We start from the raw sequence: 25,511 nt of genomic DNA on the forward strand, positions 1-25,511 counted from the left end.
GAGTCAAGACTTTTTTTTCTTTTTCCTACACTAAATTTAAAAAAATAAACATTTTTTATGATAAAAGGCTTTTGAAAAGTATTATCTAAATTATTCTGCCCTTTCACATTAATTCTGTTCTTCTCAACATAATCACCATATTTCATCAAACCTAAAAAGCTACTGTAAGATGCCACTAATCATAAAATCGGGTGAAGCTGGTTTTAGAAAATACATGAATTTAGACTACATCTGAACCATTAAAACACACACATAAAAGATTACTTCAGAGATTCCTATCATTTCTCAATGACTTCCCTTTACCTCAGCAATCTCTACAGTAGTCTTCCCCACTGATTTTGAAATTGCCAGTACTTTTTAAAAATTAACAAACCCCCTACCCTGGGCTCTCAATGTTAGGAAACAAACATAAACTATTGCTTTGAAATGGAAGTTTAAATGGCAGACCTTCATTTTTACTTTATAGTATAGAGAACTCCACAAAAATTTGGAAGTGATTCTCTTTCTCAAAATATCTGATTTCACTGTTTCAGAATTGCAATTAGGTAAAAATTTATATTCTCCTTAGACACTCTAAGTATTGTATTTCATCATATATAAGATACCATCAATTGTAAAATGACTCCAATCATAAGATGCTGCATTATTTTGGGTACCATTAAGGAAAAAAACCACGGCTGATTTAACTGACCTAATGTTCTCTTACACTTAGTCACATCCTGTATTATGTATTGAAATACCTGTTTTGAATTTAGCCCTATTTTTATCTTATATCACTCTTGTGTTTCCATGAATTTCTTTTTTGAAAACTGAAGTATAGTTAATTTACAATGTTGTGTTAGTTTCAAGTATATAGCAAAGTGATTGTTTTATATATATATTTCCTTTTTCAGAGTCTTTACAGTACAGGTTATTACAAGACACTGAGTATATTTCCCTGTGCTATATAGTACGTCCTTATTTACATATTTTATATATAGTAGTGTATATATGTTAATCCCAAACTCCTAATTTATTTCTTCCATGTATTTCTGCAAACACAGTAACTTTTTATTTAAGTGCTAAATGATCTTTTAAAGGATACTTAAGAGATTAAACTCAACAACTATGCACCAACAGTACACACAACTCAACTGAACTAATGACAATATTATCAGTTATAACCAAGTTTGCATAAGTTGGGCAGTGACAACGATGTCACAGCTGCTATTTAGTGTATAATGAGTTTAAAACTTTGAATACCCCACTATTTCAGAGCTATAAATATGAGAAAAATATGCCTCTCAGAACTAGTGAACTACAGTAATTTTAATCACTTTTTTCTCTCTTCTACCACCACCCCTATTCTTACCTTCCAAACTTCTTTCCTCCATTTGTTTTGTAATCTAATCACCAAGCTACCCCACTCTAAGAACACCTTTATTACAGTTCTACACAATGCAGCTCTAGGTTAAAACTCCTGCTAGGATTTAAAACATGTCAAAAGTCAGAATTTTTAAACAGGTAAATTAAAAAATTAAACATTTTGAGAAATATTTGTCAAAACACAGAAAGATATAAAACTATGCTTTTTGTGAAAGTTCATTTTATTCTTTTTGTTTTTCTTCTAAGCATGTGATCAGTGAATGAATTCAAATGCCAGCTATGCCACTCATTAGCTGTGTGACTTTCTTTTTTTTCATTATTGAAGTATAGTTAATTTACAATGTTGTGTTAGTTTCAGGTGTGCAGCAAAGTAATTCATATATACATCCTTTTCCAGATTCTTTTCCCATATAGGTTGTTACAAAATATTGAGTATAGTTCCCCATGCTATACAGTAGGTCCTTGTTATTTATCTGTTTTATATATAGTAGTGTGTATAAGTTACTCCCAATTTCCTAATTTACCCCCCCTCCCCACATACTTTTCCCCTTTGGTAACCATAAGTTTGTTTTCTATGTCTGAGTCTGTTTCTGTTTTGTAAATAAGTTCATTTTTAGATTCCACATATAAGTGATATCATATACTTGTCTTTCTCTGTCTGGCTTCATTTCATATGATAATCTCTAGGTCCATCCATGTTACTACAAATGGCATTATTTCATTCTTTTTATGGCTGAGTAATATTCCATTGTGTGTGTGTGTATGTATATATATACACCACATTTTCTCTATCCATTCATCTCTTGATGGATATTTAAGTTGCTTCCATGTGTTGCCTATTGTAAATAATGCTTCAGTGAACACCGGGGTGCATGTATCTTTTTGAATTATAGTTTTCTCCACATATATTCCCAGAAATAGGACTGCAGGATCATACTGTAGCTCTATTTTTAGTTTTTTAAGGAACCTCCATACTGTTCTCCATAGCGGCTGTACCAATTTACATTCCCACCAACAGTGCAAGAGGGTTCCCTTTCCTCCACACCCTCTCCAGCATTTATTATTTGTAGACTTTTTGATGATGGCCATTCGAACTAGTGTGAGGTGATACCTCACTATAGTTTTTATTTGCATTTCTCTAATAATTAGCGACACTGAGCATCTTTTCATGTGTCTCTCGGCCATCTGCATGTCTTCTTTGGAGAAATGTCTATTTAGATCTTCTGCCCATTTCTTGATTGGGTTGTAAGATGAACACTACAATAGTCCAGTTAACATCCTTTACCATACATAGTTACAATTTTTTTCTTGTGATGAGAACCATCAAGATCCAGTCTCCTAGCTATTTTCTAATATGCAAAACAGTATTATTAACTATAGTCACCATGCTGTACATTACATCCCCATGATTCATTTTATTTGTATTTATGCTTGATTGTTTTTCTCTACTCACCAGAGAGACTTCTTCCCGTTTACTAATGAGGACACTGAGGATCCTGGAGGGCTTAAGGGATGGCTATGAGGGTATGGCTAAGAGAAGACAGTCCACGTGTTTCAGATACTACGGACATTAACACAGAAAACCTTTTTGTCCAGTGACATATGCATAAAATTTTAAAAGGGGTATGTCTAGGTCTCCCATGGCCCACTTACCAAACAAGGTCATGTTTTAGCGGGCTCAGATTTTCCCCAATAGGATTTAACCAAACCTTCCCACTCACAGATGTACTCACCACTATCTTTCTTCCATTTCTTAACCAAAAACACAGTTAATAACAGTAGCCACTACTTTAATGGGCCTGGCACATTACATAGTCATTTAATCTTTGTAACCTTGTGAGACAATAAGGCTATAGAAAAACTCAGAGAAATTATGTGACTTGTCTAAATCCATTCAAATATTAAATGGTAAAGCCATGATTTTAACTCGTGTTTGTTACTCCTAACCTCACACTACAAGTCATTTTAAAAGTGTTTCCAAACCTAATTAAAGAAAATTAACTGGCCATCCATTAAAATTCTTGCATACCTAAATTAAGAGCACTAAGAATCTGACTGGTCATTTCTTACCACCCCTAGTCAAGCCACTATCATATCTCCTCTGGATTTATGTAAAAGCCTCCTAACTGGTGTTTCTTCCACCTTATTCCCTCCAGTCTATTCTTGAGAGCAGCCAGAGAGATTCTTTTAAAAAGGAAGTATGTACTCCACTGCTCAAAACCCTCCAATGGGTTAGACGTCCTCAAGATCCTTCATGATCTATTCCGGATCTCTGATTCTTTCTTCAGCTTTAGTTGCTTCACTCAACCCTGACCTACAGGCTTCCTTGCTGTTCAGGAGAGTTCCTGCCTGATGGCTTTTGCAATGTCTGGTCCGTCTGCCTGACTGCACCTCCCCAAAACAGCCTAACGATTACTCTCTTGCTTCTGTCAGCTCTTTACTGAAGAGTGATCTTTTCAGTGAGACCTTCCTTGGCCATCCTAAAATTTCAACCTATATCCTCCTTCCCGGCTTCACTATTTTTGTTTTCAGCAGTCATTACAACCTAAGATACGGTATGCTTTTCTTAACTTTGTTTAGTATGTAAGTTCAATAAAATGTGAACCACAGGGAGACAGGAATTTTTGTCTGTTTTGTTCATTGCTTTTTACCAGGATGCCTAAAACAGGGCGCTAAATAACTACTTGCGGAATAAACGAATTCCTGTCACCACCTCCCGGTTCTCTCACACATGCAAAAATAAACATGTTTGTGCATATATCTTTTCCAGGAACATCCTTCCCCTCGGCCCCGCATCCCATTTCTCAAACTTGGCTCCTTCAAAAGGTCCCAAGCTGTTCCCTACTTCCTCATGCCAAGATTGGCGCTGCTGTGGGCCGACTTCCCCGCAGGCCAGGTCCTATTATCCGAAGGCCACTAAGGGACAGGGGACTCTTATGTTCGCAATCCCCGTACCCCGGGACCCTCTGAGGACGACACTCACATGTATCGGTGAACAGGCGGAACCTCGGCCGTCTCGGCCCGGAGCCGGTAAGGACAGCCTCCCGCTCACGAAGGCAGCGAGAAAGGACCCAATGAGGTGTCCTCGCTAAACGCCTGAGCGGTCCACAAATTCTTCTTCAAATTCAGTGGCCCCCTTCCCGTGCGCAGCCACACCACACTCCCCGTCGCCCATTCCTTCAGCCAATAACGCCAACCATTCCGCACCTCTTCCTCGGTCTCTGTATTTTATCGCCAGGTTGGGCGAGGGGCAAGACGCCGGACGTCGGGGTCTTTCTTTAGAGTTCCGTCGCGTACGCTGTGAGGTCAGAGGAAAAGGCCGAGCTGAGGGTGGTCGTGGGGAGAGCTGGGAGCTGTCAGCGGAGAGCGCCGGGGTCGCTCTCCTGCCGGAGGCGAGGCAGGCAACTCCGGCTGATTTAAGCTGGCGGGCAAAGGGCAACCTCTGAGCTCCCGGCGCTCCAGGAGCAGCCTCTTGTAGAAGCACCTGAAATGCAGGGTCTGGTGCACTAAGCAATAGCGGCAACACCAGCTCCAGCGACAGCTCTGGGGCCCTGTGTAGGAGCTCCATCCCCTTGTCTTTGTGTCCGCCTGCGTCCCCAGACCCAGAGGCAGGTATTTGGGTTTCCCAGTTTTCTGTATCGTAGTGGTCGGGGCTGGTGGGAGGTAGAGGAAGGTCAGGTGCAGCGAGCGGCCTCGCATTTCCGCCGTGAGTGATAGAGACCACCGGTGCAGCTGCTGGCTGCTGAGTACCGTCTCCATCCCTAGCTACAGCCCGCCTTCCCCCTACACACCTGAGTCCTTTGAGGACTGCAGGCGGCTCTTAGAAAGGATCTTCCACCTGACCGTTTCAGAGAATTTGGAATCGGCTCTCCCGTTGCTCAACATAGATTAAACTCTTGCTTTGGTTTGTTTCTTGTTTTCAAAGGCTTAGTCAGTTGTCGAGATGTGGCATTCACTTGTGCAGTGAAAGAATGTGAACGAGTGGAAGTTTCTTTAGAATTGTTAGTGGTTGCTTTTCAAGGCCTCTTGTCCCTGTTTTTATTTGGGACAGAAAGACAACTTTTTGCGGGAAAGTACATAAAATAAATGAAACCCATTGAAGAAATGTGTAAATTGTTTTATTCGTAACGAAATATGCATCTTTTGCCCTATTTTTTTACCTTTTTCCCTTTGTGATGCATTTCCGCTTAAAGTTCTTTGAGGGCGGATATTGTGTCCTGTTCACTGGTGGCCCCGAAGCTGGAAAAACACCTGACTTAAAATACGAGCTTCAGGATATTTGTTGAGTGAATGAATTTTCAAACCCAACTCCTTATGTTGTTTTTTTTTCCTCAATGAATCTCTCACCTCAGCTGTTTTTTCCACTCGCTTTCTTCCACTCACCAAGCGGAAAAAAATCTATGTCTGTGTATTTGTTATGTGTGAACCTTTTTATGTGCACCCATCTAAGAGGTAGTTGAAGCAGAACACTGATGAAATGTTTAACGCCAACTACGGTTTTATCGTTTTGAATTATTTGCATTTTCTTTATTTGGTTATTTGATTTTTAGTTGTCTAAAAGTGACAGAAGTATCTAATGGAAGATCAAATAGTGTAGTATAAAAGGACTGCCTAATAAAATGCAACAGCTCAGGCTCTTCCTTCCTACCCTCAGTTCTGTTACTTCAGAGATAATCATTTTTAACCTTTTCTAATTTTAGGTCTGTATGTTGAACAAGTTAAACTGCTAATTCTTTTTATTTTAATTGGCTTCTTAAGATAGGCCACAACATCCACAACCTCTCTACCGCAATTTTTTTTTTGTTTTTTAATAATTTTTATTGAAATACAGTTGATTTACAATGTTGTGGGTTTTTTGTTGTTTTTTTTTTGACTGCATTGGGTTTTCGTTGCTGTGCGTGGGCTTCTCATTGCCGTGGCTTCTCTTGTTAGGGAGCACGGGCTCTAGGCGCGTGGGCTCAGTAGTTGTTGCACACGGGCTCTAGAACGCAGGCTCAGTAGTTGTGGTGCACAGGCTTAGTTGCTCCACGGCATGTGGGCTCTTCCCGAACCAGTGCTCCAACCCGTGTCCCCTGCACTGGCAGGTGGATTCTTAACCACTGTGCCACCAGGGAAGCCCTCTTCTACAAATTTTTGAATCGTTATCACAATTTTTAGTTTTCATATTGGTTAATTTTAGAATTCTAAGTAATATATTTAAACTTAATTTTTTTCATATGAACTTTTGAAAATACTTATATTTGGCTCCTTATTTTGTAAAATGAGGGAAGTAGAGACTCTGCCTTCCCTTACCGCCACAGAAACTGCATCCATTCCCACCTTCCCTTAGATGGACCTTTACTTGTACGTTGTCAAGGTTATTAATAGTTACAGTATATTTCTTAACTGCAGTTGTTTATTGCTTTGTTTATTTGTTTAAAAACTAGTAAAATGTTACAACATTATAGCTTTGTAAATAATCTTCAATGCTGAGCCAAGACGTATGCTATTATACATTTCCTTCCCAATGTTTTAATTTCATGACCTTTGTACCACTCTAACAAGAAGATTTGTAATATTAACATCCAACTGATTACTCTTTCTTCCTCTCCAATAATAACAATTATGCCATAGTTAAATGTGCTTAATTTTTTGGATTATATACTTCTTATGTAGCTTTTGGCTTTCCTCACTTTCACAGAGTACTTTGCACTTTCTTTGAGGGAAAAGATGCATGTGCTTTATTCACCACATCCTCTCATTCTTTGTATGAGAACCTCCCTTACTCTGCTTGAAGACATTCCCCTTGGAGCCCAATTACCTTCTGTTTAATTGGAACAGATTACTTTCTAGTCCTTTGGTGCAGCTTCTATACTGGATTACATTCATTGAATTCTTGAGTAAGATACATTGTTTCTTAACTCCATGTCTTTTATTATTTGGTTTTCTCCTCTGTTTTGTTAGAATACATCCTAAAGAAACTTATTCATGAAGGTATGTGGATGGTGATTTTATTTTTTAATGTTTGCATAGTTGTAAATTATTATTTTGCTATTATGAATGATAGTTTGGCTGGGTAAAGAAACAAAATTATGTTTCTTCCAACTTTTCAAGGCTTCACCATCTTCTAACTTCTGTTGTTGCTCATGAGAATGAGTGTCTGATCTTGATTTGTTGATGCCTGAACTATTTGTATTCTCTCTGAAATGACTTAAATTTTTAGTTATGCTTGATGCTTTGAAAATTTGTCATGGCATGTCTTGGTCTGAGTTTATTCTCCTTGCAGTTAACTCATTCGATGGAGCTAGGATCAGTGTCTCCATTTCGGTCTTTTTTCATTTATTCTCCTTGAAATTAGAAGCCTTTTTAATTTGAAGGTACATATTTCCCTTCAATTGTGGGGAATTTTCTCCCATCTTTTGTAATTTATTCTCCTTTATTTTTCCCTGTTCCCTTTTTTGAAATGCCTATAAGGTGGTTGTTGAATTCTTGGGTTGATTCACTATGTGTGTTAACTTTTCTGTTATGCTTTCTTTAATCTATTTGCCCATTTGCTTCATGTTCTGAGTAATTGTCTCAATTTTATTTTCTAACACTTCTATCTAGTTTGGTAATCATATGTTTAAGTACCAAGCACTAACTTTTAAAATTATTATTTTCTCATATTCTCTTAATTTTGTTTCATTTTCTTTTTTTAAATGAGATGAAATTTACATATATTAGAGTACACTGGTTTTAAGTGATCAGTTTGAGGAGTTTTGATACATGTGAACAAAAGTGACAAACACCACCCGAATTAAGATGTGAAACATTTGGACTACTCCAGAAAGTTCCTATGTTTCCCTCTCCAATCCTGTCCCCGCCCCCCCCCACACACACCCAGCCAAGGCACTACAATTCTCTTTTTTATCACTATAGTTTAGAACTCTAGTTCTAGAACTACATTTAAATGGAGCCATAGGATATATACACTCTTATGTGTCTACTGCTTTCGTCAACATAATATTTTTGAGATACATCCATATTTTGGCATGGTTGTTCCTTTTTTGTTGCTTTTGAATAGCATTTCATTGGATGAATATGCTACAACTTGTTTATCAGTTCACTTGTATGATGTTTACATTGCTTCCAGTTTGGGGCCGTTATGAGTAAAAGTTCTGTGAACATTCTTGTACAAGTATTTTTATGGACAAATATTTTAAGTTTTCTCGGGTAAGTACCGAGTAGGAGTGGAATTTCTGAGTCATGAGGGGTATTTTTAACTTTAGGACAGTTTTCCAAACAGTTTTTCAAAGTTCTTGTGTCATTTTAACACTACCATCAGCTGCAGAGTATCAGCTCCAGTTCCACATTTTTCTCAACACTTGGTATTGCCAGTCATTCCAATTTTAGCCATTCTGGTAGGTGTGAAATGGTATATTGTTGTGCTTTTAATTTGCACTTCCCTGCTGATTAATTATATTGAGAACTTTTTCATGTGCTTATTGTCTATTTGTATTCCTTCTTTGTGAAAAATACATGTTTCAGACTTTTATCTATTTTTGTTTTTCTTTTTATTATTGAGTTGTAGGCATTCTTTATATATTCTAAGTCTATTACCATATATACAAACATACATATAATACATATACATCTATTTGATAAAAATGTTATATATAGATATAAATAATACTTTTCTTAACTTTGGCTTGGATTTTTATTTTCTCAAATGTGATTTTTGATGTGCAATGTTTTTAATGTTGATGAAGCCCACTTTATAAAGTTAGTTTTTTATGGCTTTTTTAAATCCTGCTTCAGAAATCTTTGCCTATCCTAAGGTTGCAAAAATATTCTGTGTTTTTTGGGGGGGTTTTTTTGTAGAAGACTTACAGTTTTAGCTTTTACAATTAGGTCTATAATCCATATCAGATTTTTGTGGATGTAGCAGTAGTAGTTGAGGTTAATTTTTTCCCATGTGGTTGTCTTGTTTTAGCACCATTCGTTAAAAAGACTATCCTTTTCCTATTGAATTCATTGGCCTTTGTTGAAAATCAATTCATTGTATTTAAAAATATTTTTCATTTTAAAATTTAAAATTTTTATGAAATATATTGTATATAGCACATATATATAAATAGATAGAGATATAGAATGTGGGAATTATGGAGCATAATAATAATATGAACACCTTAACCCGCCAATTAAGAATAAGAATATTACTCAAAAATTTTGAAGCTTCTTATGGGTTATTCCCTAATCTTATGACTGTTTTTCATATAGTGGTAACAGTAGCCTCAGGTTTTTTTTTTAATTCCTTTAAGTTTTGAATATATTCTTACCTCATATGTAAGTATTCCTGAATTATTATTTAGCTTTTGTGGTTTTTGAATTTTATGAATATTGGCATAAGCTTTGTGTGACTTTTTTTCCTGCTCAACATTATATTTCTAGGATTCATCTATATTATTAAATGTTGCTATAGTTTGCTTGTTTTCCATCCTGTGTGTTCTTCCATCAAATGAATGTACCACAGTATATTTAGCCATTCACCTGTGTGTGGACATGTAAGTTGTTTCCAGTTTAGAGATAATAGAAACAGTACCACCCTGATCTTTCTTGGTTTCTGCTTGTGTATGTGTGTAGGAGTTTCTGCAGGAACAAAATAGTGTCAAACTGTCTTCCAAAGTCATTGTACCAATTTACACTCTGTTTCTCCATAATCTAACATTGTGTATTATCAGATTTCTTAATTTTTACTGTCTCACAGGTATAAATTCTCATGTGATTTTAATGAACAATTTCTTGAATATTAATGAGGTTTATCTTCTCATGTATGTTGGCAATTCCTTTTCATTCTTTTATAAAATATGTTTTTCCATACCTCCTTTTTTATATAATTGGTGTAATATCTTCTCAAAATTTTCTCAAAACTTTCTAAATTTATTAGAGTTAGTTTTGGTTTGGGGTTTTTTTCATAAATTATTTTGGTTGCATCCAGGGCAGATTTTTTTTTTTTGGTTTATTTTATGTTTTGCCCTTTATGCTATAGTCTTTCCTCAACTATCTGATGATTCCTGGAGAGTTCCTTATTTAAGAGTTAAGGAAGACTATCTGGGAGCATTTTGTATGTGGATAGGCTTGTTGACTGGAATACCCTGTTTTAGGATGGCTTGGTAGACAGCCAGATCTTAACTGGGGTCTTACAAATTCCAGAATTAAGAGGAGTTTGCTTTTGTCCACAGTGCTCATACCAACTATTTATTGTAATTCTCAAACAGTTTATTTTATTCCTTTAGGGATGAACCATTTTGTTTTTTGTTTTTCTTTTGCTTAGAGGATAAATAACTGGCCAGGGGCTTCCCTGGTGGTGCAGTGGTTGAGAGTCCGCCTGCCAATGCAGGGGACACAGGTTCATGCCCCGGTCCGGGAAGATCCCACATGCCGTGGAGTGGCTGGGCCCGTGAGCCATGGCCGCTGAGCCTGCGAGTCCCGGAGCCTGTGCTCTGCAACGGGAGAGGCCACAACAGTGAGAGGCCTGCGTACAGCAAAAAAACAACAACAAAAACCAAACAAACAAAAAAATAACTGGCCAATACTGGGGGGCTGGTAGCAGGGTTGACTCTTCTGTTCTTCAGCCTTTCAAATTATCTTTCTCATTTCAAACCTTCTTCTGACTGCTGCTGTTCACCATTGTTCCTGCCTTCTATGAATCTGAAGCCTCTGAACTGAAGAGGCTGAGCAAAACTTCTTGACTGTATCATAGGTTGTAGCTTCCTTCTTTCTGTTTCTTGTGACAATACTCTTCTATATGCAAAATGCTTTACAGGAGTTTCTTGAAGTCTTTCATCAGCTCAAGGCCTTTTTCTGTTCTCTTCCTTGTTATGAGTTTATACATTTTAAAACAGTTCTTTTTAATGTTTTAATGAGGTTTCTGGGCAGGCATATGAAAAGCAGTCTGTTAACTTGATTTAGAATTCCAGATTTTTATTATAAAAGCTGAGAAGAGAAGAATGCAGTGCTTGACCAATGGAATGTCTTTTTCATGAGACACGTGGGTGAGAGAGATATTTTTTGTTGGAGGACCTTTTTTGTTGTGGTTGTCATAATGTGATTCAGATTTTGGAGCAAGTTTTTTAATCTTCAGGCTGCTCCATGATAAAACTGTGGGACACCATTTGCTTTGGAATCTATGCTGCTAGGACCCCTCAGGATCTACACATAGAACATCTATTTCTAACCTAGAGGCAATAACATCTGTCAAGATCATTGAGGGGATTAAAACATCACTTGTAAAGAACCTAGCACAGAAACAAAAATTTATTAGTTAAGTAACATTATAGTGCTGTCTGTTATCTGGTTTAATTTTTATACTATTAATAGAGTCCTTGATTATTTAAAGTTTCTGGTTGGTATCCTTATTTCCTTTTTCCTGACTCCCCTCACTCTGAAAAAGGAAACTCTGTGGGTTATTCAAGCTTTAGGTAAAGAGAAGAGCCTTACTGATATGAATATGCAATAACAAACTTCCTCTAAACTCTTAGAACTGTCAGACATCCTTGTAGAGGGAATGTTCTGTCTTTCCTTTTTTTTTTTTTTTTTTTTTTTTTTATGCGTTACGCGGGCCTCTCACTGTTGTGGCCTCTCCCGTTGCGGAGGACAGGCTCCGGACGCGCAGGCTCAGCGGCCATGGCTCACGGGCCCAGCCGCTCCGCGGCATGCGGGATCCTCCCAGACCGGGGCACGAACCCGTGTCCCCTGCATCGGCAGGCGGACTCTCAACCACTGCGCCACCAGGGAAGCCCTGTCTTTCCTTTATATGCCATTGAAAATCTTTGATTTTGATTTAGAGCTGCAATATAAATTCATGATTGGGTGGTTTTTCCTCTTTGATATTGTCTTAAAATTTTTTAATGTTTTCTTTTAACTGTAAATTGTACAGATTGGCATTTTCCTCCAAGTTATATTAGTTATCATGTTTAAGGTCAGAAAACACTGGCTTAAGGTCTAGTTGATCTATCAAAAACTTCTCTCCTTTTCTAGGTTATCTTGGAAGATCTAGGACTCCAAAAATGTTTCCCTTGAAGGATGCTGAAATGGGTGCCTTTACCTTCTTTGCCTCTGCTCTGCCACATGATGTTTGTGGGAGCAACGGGCTTCCTCTCACACCAAATTCCATCAAAATTTTAGGGCGCTTTCAAATCCTTAAGACCATCACGCACCCCAGACTGTGCCAGTATGTGGATATTTCTCGGGGAAAGCATGGTAAGTTGCTGTTGTTGTCTCCTATTTTGTGTTCTCTACCCTGTTACCCTGGTTAGGTTATAATATACATTGTAAACATATAAAGTAATCAGTATGTGTGTGTACAAGTGCCTTAACCTTTCACTCTAGCCAAACTGCATTATTTGAGTTTTCCTTACTACATTTGAATGATTCATATTTCCTAGATATGAGAATCAAGATTTTTAATTTTCCCTTTCAGGGAAGCCACCTATTCTCAAGCATTTCTTCACCTCTCTAAGAAGGAAATGAAAGTTCTAAAGTTAGAAACTTTAGAATTGTTTATGAGAGTGTATTTTATGATTGAAAGTAATAATTTGGGTTAAGTTTCTTCAAATTAAAAGAGAGTCACTAATTTTTTTACCTCTTTGGAGCTGCATTAGTCTTTTCATACAGGATTTCATTTGGAAAAGTTGAACTATATTGGTTAAAAAGTCAGTGTTTCACTGGGAAGATGTTTACTGCCTTTTTTTCTTCCGTAGCCTGTATCTTAGTCCATTCTGGCTGCTAAAATAAGACACCATAAACCGAGTGGCTTATAAACAAGAAAGGTTTATTTCTCACAGTTCTGGAGATTAAGGCACCCGCAGATTCCACGTCTGGTGAGGCCCGCTTCTTCATTGACAGCCATCTTCTCACTGTAACCTCACATGGTGGGAGCGGGAAGGGTGTTCTCTCAGGCCTCTTTTGTAAGATCACACCTCCCAAAGCCCCACCCCCAAACACCATCGCATTGAGGATTAGGTGTCAACATATGGATGTGGGTGGGGGGGACACAAATGTTCAATCTGTAGCACCCCTTGAAAGTGCTTATGTTAGCAATATTTTAATTATTTTAAAATTATTTTCGAAAGCTTAATTGCATGCTGAGGTTCCATTTCTTAGAATTATTTTAAATGCATCTCACTGAAATATATTTAATTTTTCTAACAAAATGATTTATGAAAGTTAACCCTATATACTTGCTGATATTACCCTGTTTTTATTCCTACAAAAATGGCATTTTCAGGTGTTTCAACCTAACATTAATTAAGACACTCAAAAAATGCAAACTGTATTTCCTTTATTGTTTTGCTGAAAAACAGGCTAAATGATACTTTCAAGGTTATGCCTCTTAAAAAATACTTGCTCTGAAAGTTTTCTAGACTGAGTAGAAAATGTTTTTTGTAATAAATATTATTGATGGCTAATATTTATTGAGTGTTTATTATATATTAGGCAGTATTCTAAGCTTTACATATTTTAATTAACTTAATGCTTACAACCTTACCATGAGGTAGAAACAGATAAGGAAATTGAGGCACAAAGCAATTAAGTAACTTCTGGCAAGTTTGTTGTTTAAAAACAAGCTAACAAAAAACCTTTTGCTAACGTTTTTATTTGATAAATGGCTTCAATGACGTTAACTAAATTATAGAACTCATTTGGGGCTTTTTATATAATCGAGTACTTGATAGATATGGTCAATCCCTGAATGCCTCAAACACCACCCTGCCAACCCAATTACAAATACTAAAGAATTTCTGCTGTGGGGTTGACCTAGTTCCAAAATCACTCCAAACTTAGCAATATAGTGGACCCTCATTATTGTCTGTAGCGAGTAACCATAATTAGTATTGCTGTTTTACATCTGCAAATTTGGAGTATGCCTGTCTTCCCAAAGTCTTGCCACTTTACTCAGTTCTTAGGACTTCTTCATCCTTGTATCCTGAAGTGCCCTTTATTTCTTCCCACTGTGTCTGGAAGCCTGTTTGGAGCATCACTTCATATGACTGCAGTCTTGCCTCTGTCCAGTTTTCCCTAGGCTTTCTTTTCATGGGATAATTGACTCAGTAGTCCTAGATACTTCTTGAGCTCCTTCTTTTCATCCCACTATCTAAATGAGGCCCTGTAAACACTAAACTAGGAAAAACCTTATGACATTATCCCTTTGGGGGACACAACTGCTAACTGCCCAGGAACCATCTTTTTAGTTATAAATGTGAGATAGGAACTAATCTCCTTAGACACTGTTAGACTCTCTTAATGTAGAACCCAGCTCAACATCTAGGTAGTCTCTTTAGGCCCATCCAACATATTGCTGGTTACTCTGTTTCCCCTGCTTTCCCTGCTCCTGGACCTCAGCAGCCCTTTCTTCTAGGGACACACAGGTCATGGATGTGTGTAAAATTCATATATTTTAAGTTTGGCTGCCTGGAATGAAAATATCAGTGATTGTCAAAAGGTTGGGGAATTTGATTCTTTTTTAACTATTGGCAATGTTCATTGTCCTGAAAAGTTGTATGCATCATAAGGTGTAAATAAATTAGAATAAGTGTCGATGTGAAGGTCTTTTTGTTCCAAAACAGCCCAGTCATTTCAGTTGAATTTAGTTTGAAAAGTTTGAAAAGGCTCTACTCAACAGCCTCCTTAGTGAACAACACATATTTCTCGATGATTTAATACCACATGATTTTGGTTTGGACTCCACTTAATTGTCTCCTCAAAGAATTTTGATTTTGGTTCCTTTCCCCCCTTTATTCTGTTCTTACTATACAGATATCTCAGTTTGTCATTGTTAGTCCCCCACCTCCCCACCTTTCGCTTTTTACTTGGAGTAATGTGTGACATTATGTTTTTACATGTTAGGTTAGTTCAGAAGTCAGGCTCTCAATGTTTCCTATGGATCATTCAAAACTGATTCAAGATGATGTTAGTTTCTTGCTAGCTCAGCAGAATAATGTATTTAAACTCAAGAAGAGTGTACATTAGAATTTGTGCACTTGATTTATTAAAGAGAAGTTGAGTAAAATATCTTTAAAAGAAAAAAGCCAATAAAGCATGAAAATACTTAAGTTAACTTAATCTTTTTCTTTTGAACTTGAAATCTCAGCAGTTTTAGAAGCAGAATAAGGATTATAAATGGTAATACATTCCATTTTATTTGGTATTGGTTACCCAGAAATCTTTTGTTTATTGCTGGGAAAATCAAGAACAAAATTATTTTAACTAATAGATTTGAAATTTAGGTAGAGAATAATAGAATTGTTAAGAACCTATAAAATAATGTATTCGATATCTCTAGCTGCATATATATTTCAACCTAAGTGTCTATATCAGTTTAGAGTTCCATCAAAGAAACAAAACCAGTAGGCGATAGATAGCTAGATAGCTACACAGATATAGATTAATTGCTTGGAATTGGTTTATGTGATTTTGGGGTTGGGTAGACTCATCTGAAATCCATAGGGCAGGTCATCAAGGACAAGCTGAAATTTTAGACAACAGCTGAAGTCACAGTCCAAGTGTGGAGTTTCTTCTCCAGAGAAGAGTCTATTCTGCTCTTAAGGCCTTTACAACTGATTGAATCAGGATCACCCAGATTATCTAGGATAATCTTCCTTACTTAAGGTAAACTAATTGTAGATTTCACTTATTAAATGCCTTCACAGTAACACCTAGATTAGTGTTTTAATAACTGGAGACTATAGCCTAGCCATGTTGACTCGTAAAACTGACAATCACAGTAACCTAGTAACAATAGTTTTTTAAGCACAGAATTTTTCTTTATCAGTTTTACTGTATAAATATTTATTTAGAGATTCTCTTTAAAAGGTAATGAGCTAGTCTCAGTTTTTAATGTGAATAACAAAAGAATGATGCAGTAACTATATTCTAATAACCTTTCATGCTTTAACGCATTTACAATTTACCTCTTTAAGTTAAAAAAGTTTCTTTTAATCTTTCAGTCTGTTTTAGTCCCTCTTTTTATTCAACTACTTTATTATCTGTCTTGCTTAATACTGTACTCTCTTCCATTTCTTAGCATTGACTTAAAACATACAGTTCAATATGTACACTACAGTTATACTTGGCATTCAACTATTTGTTAGAAGAAAGATTATTTCGCGGTTCTGGTATGTTCTACTCTTTAAAGTTCATCTTGGTGTCACATTTGTTTTTTATAAATAATGCCACTACATTGCTGACTTATATTTGGCACATTATGATTCTCAAATATTTCTGTCATATTTTATTCTGTGAAATATATTATTTTATAACAAACAAGTTATTTTCAAATAGTGGCCGTGAGTTTCAGAATGAAGACTCTCTAACGATATTTTGAAAAAACTGGTTCATATTGGAAACATTGTTTTGGTATACACTCTATTACCTCTGGGAGAATCTTTGATATTCTGCCAAGGATTATGGTTCTGCTGTCTTACAGTAATACTTTAAAGGCCCATAATATCCTAAAGCTTTGGCAAACTCTGGCTTATGATATTTTGAAGGAGTTTCCTGAAGAAGCCTGATATTTTTTTTTTCCCTAAATCATTTTAAGCCTGACAAACTTTAGGCTAATGCCAAACACTTCGAAAATCCTTCATAGATATGGAGACTTATGAATATATAATTAAAAATTATTCATTAATGGGGTATGACCATTTTAACATATTCTGATGGTTTTGTTTTACATTAAAATCAGTACTATTGTGGTGTTATTATGCCTAGTTTACAACATAGGCATATACTTTCCTATGCAGGACGCACTTCTGTTTAGACAATGACTGTCATTATGTGAGACTCATTCATTTCTAATGGCTACATTGAGCCTTTGCTCAAGTTAACTCATTTAACAAGTATTTTTTAATTAGATGCTTATATGTTTGAGGTATAATTCTAGACACTGGGGATGCATTTTAAACAAGACCAATGTCCTTCCTGCCATCATGAAATGCATTATCTAGTAGAGAACAAAGGCATTAGATAAAAATGTATACAAATCTTTAGGAGTTGAAATAAGTGCTACAAAAGAAAAGTACGTTGTGGAATAGATTATATGATAGGAGGAGCAAATTGATTTGGGAGGACCAGGAAAGTGTTCCTGGAGGAAATCATATTTAACTGAGTAATGAATAATAATAATAGCTAACTCTTAGGGCTTCTTATGTGCCAGGTTCTTATTATGTATTAACTCATTTCAACCTCACAACAGCTCTATGAGGTAGGTACTGTTGTTTTACGGAAGAGGAAACCTTGGCATAGAGAGGTTAGCAAACTCCCTCAAGGTCACATAACTAATGAGTATTAAACCTAAAATTTGAGCCCAGACAGAATAGTCTGTGCTCTTAACCACTATGTTTCATGATAGGAGTTAAGTGGGAGGAGGAACAAGGAAGATCATTTTAGGCAATGGGAATCCATGTGCTAGTATTTTAAGGTAGGAAAGGGGAAGGAAGACCAGTGTAACTGGAAGTTGGTGAGTGACAGACAAAATAACAAAAAATAAAGCTAGACAGGGAGTTAACGTATTCAGATTTATTAATTATTATATTATCACTTAGGTTTTAGTATGAAAATATGTTGGAGGGGGAATAAGAATTAATATGAGAAGATTAGTTAAGAGATTGTTGTAGTAATCTAACGAGGGATGATGTTGGATTGGGCCCAGATTGTGGCAGATGGAGCAAACTTTACAGATTCTGGAAACATTTGGGAAATAGAAAGAGCAGGGCTTTTTCTTTGGATTTGAGAAAGGGAGATTACTCCTAAATTTGTAGCTGGAGCAGCTGGCAGGATAGTGTTACCATTTACTGAAACAGTACTAAAGGGAAAGGCTTAAGGAGCAAAATAGAAATTCAGTTTGAGTCCTGTTGTGTTTGAGGTAACTTTTATACTGAAGTGAGAAACTGGCTATAAAAGCCTGGAGTTCAGAAGAGAGTTCTGGGCTTGAGATAAAATTTAAGAGTCTTTCAACCTTGGAAGTAAATAAGGAGAAAACACAGTCTGAAGACCCAGAATCAAAGGTGGAGGCACTAGAAGCATTTAAATTTGGGTAGAAGAGGTACCAGTCTACAGAGGAGACTGAGGAGAGGTAGCCAGATAGGTGTAAGGAAAATTGACAAAATGTGGTAAGAGGGAAAGCAAAGGAATGCTGCTTCCCATTTTGGTTTTCTGACAGTATTATTTATTTTTTCCTTCTAGAACTTCACAGTTGTGCTAAATTGCTTGGAGTTCAACTTTGCATGCTCTTCTCTTTATTGAATTGAAGAACTAGAACTTTTATCTCAACTTTCTTTCCTATTTTATTCCTTTGTTTCCCCTCATTAAATGTTCTTTCAAATTTAATTTTCTTTAAGTTCCTGTTTAGATCACTTGGAGTTTTTTTCTGAAAGGGATAGTTTTCATTTATAGTTTTAAAATTTTGTGTTTCAGATCATTCTATATAATGCCACCACCTCAGTTTGAGCTTCCAAGATGTGACCCATACAATACCCTGCCCTCACACCTCACATGATTGCCTGTGTACCACTGTCCTTCATCTCTCCTCCCAGCAGGCAAGACCATACCTTGAATCAGTCCTTCCCATCTTCTGCTCTCATTTTTCTACCTTTGCCGTTTTTCATTTTCACCAAACCTCCTTGCAGTTATCACTATTTCTGGTCCCTTTTCACCTTTACTTCTTTATCTGGTCTTAGCTTGCCATCTGTATTATGTGTTTACCTTCTTCCTTTTTTAGAACTCATTTTGCATAGATATTCATAGTACCCCGGTTTCTTTCTCCTGAAATAACCTTATCAAATCTCCAACCACTTGTGAGCCCAGTTGTGCTTTTCTCTCACTCCTCTTACATTCTTTCATCTAAAAAGGAAAAGAGTTTGTTGATCTGCTGCTGTATCAGACAACGTGTTAGTCACTAGGTACCTGATGATTACATTAAAAATGTATAGACCTTCAAAACTGTGCTGTCTTATTCTTAAACAGTTGATCTGTTGGAAAATAAAAATTACATCATGATATAGATTGTGCCCACCCAAATTTTATATTATTACTAGTCTCAGCAAGCCCCATGATGTTACAAGTAACCCCAAGTTGATTTTCTGTTCTTTCTCCATAGTCATGATTCAGAACATTTCTACTTTTCTCAAATTTCTGAACTCAGTTTCAAAAACCTTATATTTGAACCAGACCGTCAAGACAATTTGTCCCTAGCTCCCAATTTCCCCTTCACTTCAAAATTTCTTTATATCTTCATCCAAGCTTTTTCTTCTAGTCTGTGTCAGAAGAAGGATTACTTCTTTTTGCCAAAGGTAAACTTTTCCAGCTGTTTTTCCTGATGCACATGGGAGAAATTCTAGAGAAAAATACAAGATGAAAAGAAATTTTTATTTAATGTGTTGTTTTATTACACATTTATCCTGTTATTCTACATATTTGATTTTTATGTAGTTAATGTAGACTTTGAAAAGCTCTTTTAAAATATCATTTGTACTATATGTTAATAACTTTAGTGGGGTATATTATTTTGTTATTAAAACATTGTGTTAATCAAATATCAAGTGGAGTTGGTGTTTTTTTTTACTCAGAGAGACTGGTGGTGGTGGCTGAACACTGTGAACAGAGTCTAGAAGACTTGCTTCGAGAAGGGAAACCCGTGAGGTACTGTATAATATCAGGACAATTACATGAAAAGCAGAAATTGGCAAACAAAAGGCATTTTAACTAGAAACTACAGGATTTTAGTTTCTTCTGTTACTTGCTTAATGATAAAATCCAGGTGTAAATTTTCACTTTAGGAAATTTAATTCACAGGCCTCATAGAAATTCAACATTGACATTATCCAGTGTTCAGCTTTTGTGAGGTAAGCATTCTGCAAAGTACTTGACAAAAAATTACTAAAGAGGATATACAGGAAAATTTGAAATCTTTTTAGTACCAAGCGTTTCTCTAGCTGAGTTTTAAGAGTATTTCCTGAGAGAAGTACATGGTAACTTCTCACAGGGCACTGGTATTCTTAGGGACATAGGACATAGTGAACTGTGTAGAAGGCTAGATTGAAGAATAGAGAGAAATAATAATCATGGCTTGGGTGGAATATAATCATACAGTTTAAATTCAGTTATTTCAGGGGCTTCCCTGGTGGTGCAGTGGTTGAGAGTCCGCCTGCTGATGGCAGGGGACATGGGTTCGTGCCCCGGTCCTGGAGGGTCCCACATGCCGCGGAGCGGCTAGGCCCGTGAGCCATGGCCGCTGAGCCTGCGGGTCTGGAGCCTGTGTTCCACAACCGGAGAGGCCACAACAGTGAGAGGCCCACATACCGCAAAAAAAAAAAAAAAAAAAGTATAAATTCAGTGACACATGAAATTTACTTTCTAAGGCATTTTTGGCAAGAAAAGTGGTCTAAACTTTCTTACAAATATACTATTAAATGAGCTTAACAGATTTTCTGAAATTATCTTAAAGTTATGAAAAATGTTTCTTTAATGAATTAAGTTGTACTAAACCAATGAAAAATATTTGCCATGAGCCTTTACAGGATTGTAATTATCCATCCTAGATTAAAGAAATATTCTTATTCTTAGTCAATACTCTTTAATCATTGCTATATTATAGATGAAGATAAATCTTTTGCATGGGAGGAAAAATGTGTATCTTACTAAATGGTAGTAATTTAATAGCAGCAAAACAAATAAATTGAATAAAAGTACTTTCCTTGCTACTTTAAATGGTTTGGTTTTAAGTGGTCGCTGGAATGAAAGATGCAGATATCAAGTATCCAGTTGCGTCACTTGCTTTTTTAGAAAAGTCTAAATCTGACCATGGTGATAAAAGTGACTTTTCTATATATTTAAACTAACTTAGTAAATATGTTTTTATAGGTATAACTTTTGCATGTCACAAATCTTTAATTGTATTTTTTTAAGAACATATTACTCTTTGCCCACCAGTTTAAATTTACACTTTAATTTATAGGCCACCAATGCAAAAAAAAAAAAGTTCTCTGTGAAAGCTAGTTCACATTAAAATTGAAAACCAATTGTAGTCATGTCTTTAGGAATTTTAACTGAGTTTGGGTTAAATTTGTATAAAGATTTACAATGCAATATGTATGATGAAAAAGCCACTAACTAGCTAGGCAGCCTTGGACCGGTCTCTTAATCATTTTCCATATCTGTAGAACAAGGAGTTTTACTTGAACTAGGGATCATTCTAGAGGAAGTTATTGTCAACTTTATATTTTATTTAATATAAATTACATGTGATAATATATTAATCAATTGCCTTTATAAGCATATGTTTTCTTATACTAATATATTATACTAGTATATTAATCTACTATTCCCCATTACTTAAATGGTAGATTTTTTTGACAGAAGAACCCATGACAAGTCTAAGTGTAAAATTCAGTGCTATAATATTAAAGGCAAGTTGTTTTAGAAACGTCTATTTTATGATCCAGCAATCTTCGTCCTAGGTAGAGGATCTCCTTAAATTTGTGCCCAAGAGGTACATCATTTGCCTCCCTGTAGTCCCAGCCCTGCTTTGGCATTTAATTAAGAGAAATGAAAAATGCATGCCCACCAAAATATTTGCACAAGAATGTTCCCAGAAACTTTATTCATAGTAGCCCCAAACTGGGAAGAACTCAAGTGTCCATCAATGGGAGAATGGGTAAGCAGATTGTGGTATATTAATCAACAATAAAATGGAATAAACTACTGATACAACAACATGATCCTTAGAAATATTATGCTGAGCAAAAGAAGCCAGACACAAAAATCATATTCTTCCATTTATATGAAGTTCTAGAACAATCAACACTCATCTACGGTGATAGATATAAAAATAGGACTTGACTCTGGTTGGGAAGAGGGCAATACAAGTACTGATTCAAAATAGCCTTGACTGAACTATCTGGGGAATGGAAATTTTTACATCTTGATTAGGGTATTACTTATGGTGCATGTTCTTGCAAGACTTGTCAAAATTCACTGACGTGTACACTTAAGAGTGTGCATTTTGCCTATGTAAATTATACCTCAAAAATTTTTTAAAAGCCTGTTGAGTTATTTACTTGGCTTGAGTTGTGAGTCTCTCATATAGCAACAATGTTATGTTGTTAATGAAGATGCTTCATCCAGTGGCATACTTGTTTGTATTTCTTTGTTTCTATAAGAAGAAATAGTATGAATTAGTTATTGCTGCTTAACAAATTACCTCAACACTTAGCAGCTTAAAACAATAATAAACATTTATTAATTTATACAATTTCCCTGGGTCAGGAATTCAAGAACATTTAGCTGGGTGGTTTTAGCTCAGGATCTCATGACATTGCAGTATATCAGCTGGGGCTGTAGTCTTCTGAAAGCTTGACTGGGGATTCAGTCAACTGTTCCTAAGTTAGCTCACTCAATTGGTGCCAGTTGTTGACAGGGGGTTTATTTCCTCCCTACCTTGAGGGCCTTTCCATAGACCTCTTGGCTATTCTCACAATATGGTGGTTGGCTTCTCAGAGTGGGTGAGTGAGCAATCTAAGAGATGAGAGAAAGCGAGGTGGAAGCGGCAATGCCTTTTATGACCTCTCCTGAGGAGCCACATGTTGCTATAGCTTATTGGATACAGAGGTCAGCCATTAATTCTATTCAGTGTGGGAGAGGATGTGACACAAGAATGTGAATCCCAGGAGTCAGGGGGCATTGGAGCATCTTAGAGTCTGGCTGTCACAGAAGTCTTGGAGATCATACAAGTACTCAAAAAAAAAAAAAAAAGGGAGAAGGTAGGAATGAAATACTAAATCAACATTAACACTAACTGGAAAATAAAGTTCCTAAAATTATTCAATACTCATTAGGGGACTTGGGACAGAAAAAAGGAAGAAGTTTACCCTATGAAGAGGACAGATTATTAAGGGAATATCCGGAAGTATCAGAGGACATAGCTATGCTATGATTGGAATTGCTCTACATCATGTAAATTGATGTTACCCATGGTCTTGTGCTCCCAGCCATTCCAGAGGACTTTATAAGCCACAAGTAGAGTAGGTCTTGTCATCAGGGTGGTAGTAACTGTAGGATGTTCCTTCTGATCTCCACATTTCCCTCTTTGCCCATACCTGTCCTTCCTTTACTTACTGAAGAGAACTAAAGGAGAGAGAAGCTGGTGACTCAGAAGACAAATTTCCATTTTCATCATTTTACCTCACTCTACCCTTTTACTTTATTTACTTTTGATTGTACTATATAAGGATATAATTGCCATTGCTTTGTCAATAAGATTAAATCCATTAGCTCATGAAAAGTTTTACTTTTCTGTGCTTGTCATCATTTATCGTTGTTTTAGAGATAATAAATCTCATAGCAATGGATACCAGTAGCCTCAACAGTGTAAAGGTATAAAGAAGCCACCTTTCTTCAGTGCCCTTATATATGTCTTCATGAGGATAAAATATTATAGATGGAAGCATATTCTTTGAGTAGGTAGCAGAATATCAATAAGATTAAATGCAGATTTCATACTGTCTTTCATGACATTTACATGGTCTTTTTCATTTATTTAAAATAGAATGTATGGTAGTCTTATGGGTCTTTGTAATTTCTTCAAGTGATATATTTTTAAACATTTTTGTAAAGTATTGTTTTTAATCATTCTGGTAATAGATTAACATTCAATATTTTCCTTGTTCGTTTTGGGATATAACATTCAGCACTTACTGCCTTTGAGTAGAAATGATTCTCTCAGGTTCAGTTCCAAGTTGTTATCTGATCCATCCATCTAAATTAGCTTTGTTGAAAACTATTTGACTTTCCATATATTTGGATTACATTAGTCTCCAATAACAGAGCAGGTTTCATGTGCAGAGTTGATGTGCTGCAGTTTTAATTAATTCTATAATCTATTTATGGAAAGTGAGAAGATGTTCTTATGGTTTATAAATCAGTTCTTTCCCCTACTGCCAAAAGTAAGCACCCTGCACCTGTAAGAAAGGCTGATGCAAAGTAAACAGGAAATCTATTTAGATGGGATTGCTATTTGAGATCCATGATTTTTACTTGTACATCTGTCTCTAACTGTTGCAAAACTGTAAGCTGCCAGTTGTCTGGTAGTTATTTGCAGTTCATTGTCCAAACTTAAGCATCATTTAAGGCATATATCTTACTGGATTTATATTTTGAAGAAAATTTTGCGTCTTCTGTAAAATTGGTGGAATGGGGGATAGAGGAATGAAAACTAGAAACTTAGAGAAGAGTCTTGTATCAGTTTACTCACTAACTTTTTTCATGATAAATTTAATATCACTTAACTAAGCAATGTTGTACTAAAACATTATGGTAGTAATTCGTATTACAAATGTATTGTAACTCAAGACTATCTTGAGGTTTCAGATCTCACTAGAAAATTAAGTGTTCTTTCTTGTTATAATTTTAATAGCCATAAAACCCTTTTGAGAATTCATGTTATCCAAACCAAAAATAATAATTTTGTGCTATGACCTGGAGCTTATAATTGAGTCAGTCTTTTATGAAATAATTTTATTTGTGAGGGTAGTTTGCTAACCTGGTTTGAAAGAGAAAACTCATTTTCTTTAGAGTCTATTCAAGCTTGAATATGAGGAATTAATTTTGGAGAAAGCTTCTCTCTTTTCAGTGGCTTTTATATGTTACTTGTGCCAGAGTTCTCTCTTGCCAGTATCCTCTCCAGTTTCAGTTAAATGATCAAAATTATTTGCTGGAAACATAGAAGCATGGAATTCAATTAAACTCCTATAACCAGTACATTTCAAGAAAAAAAGTACAGCGTTTGAAAGATTTGTTTGAAATCATCTCATTTGGTGCCTGTGAATCTATTTAATTGCTACCCTAAAGCCAGATTCAAGGTACTGAAAAGTGGAGAAATTTAAATTTCATCTCACTTATAAAATATTTTCCAGAAAATGTTAAAAAAGAGATATACCTTTTGTCACGCCTATTAAAACAAGCATGAGGGAAATGGTTTGTCTTTTAAGTCTAGGTGCTATTTGGAAAGCATTTCCTGTTTGTGTTATTCAGAGCATGTACTTTTTCTTAATCTATAAAAGTGCCAGCAAGTATACTTCATAGACAGATATTCAGCAGAGTTTTGGCACTTGCAGTAAAGCTCCTGCATTGTC

General features: G+C 36.1%; 2 protein-coding genes across 5 annotated transcripts in view; one reads left to right on the plus strand and one right to left on the minus strand.

Moving 5' to 3' along the window:
- AIMP1 (aminoacyl tRNA synthetase complex interacting multifunctional protein 1) overlaps nucleotides 1-4,433 on the minus strand; it is a 46,857-nt gene extending 42,424 nt beyond the window's left edge. The window contains exon 1 of the mRNA XM_032633301.1: nucleotides 4,349-4,433. Within this exon, the coding sequence (XP_032489192.1) occupies nucleotides 4,349-4,350 (2 nt within the window). The 5' untranslated portion in view covers nucleotides 4,351-4,433. The remainder of the gene's footprint in view (nucleotides 1-4,348) is intronic.
- A 234-nt stretch (nucleotides 4,434-4,667) lies between these two features.
- Nucleotides 4,668-25,511, plus strand: part of TBCK (TBC1 domain containing kinase) — a 251,136-nt gene continuing 230,292 nt past the window's right edge. For 3 of the 4 annotated variants that reach the window (XM_032633095.1, XM_032633098.1, XM_032633099.1), the window contains exons 1-3: nucleotides 4,695-4,973; nucleotides 12,364-12,585; nucleotides 19,950-20,022. In XM_032633095.1, coding sequence (XP_032488986.1) covers nucleotides 12,393-12,585; nucleotides 19,950-20,022 — 266 coding nt within the window. In that variant the 5' untranslated portion in view covers nucleotides 4,695-4,973; nucleotides 12,364-12,392. Of the gene's footprint in view, nucleotides 4,978-12,363; nucleotides 12,586-19,949; nucleotides 20,023-25,511 lie in introns of all 4 variants that reach the window. The other variant, XM_032633096.1, reaches the window with a different exon arrangement.

This window comes from Phocoena sinus, chromosome 5 (genome assembly GCF_008692025.1).
Source record: "Phocoena sinus isolate mPhoSin1 chromosome 5, mPhoSin1.pri, whole genome shotgun sequence".
Classification (NCBI taxonomy): Eukaryota; Metazoa; Chordata; class Mammalia; order Artiodactyla; family Phocoenidae; genus Phocoena; species Phocoena sinus.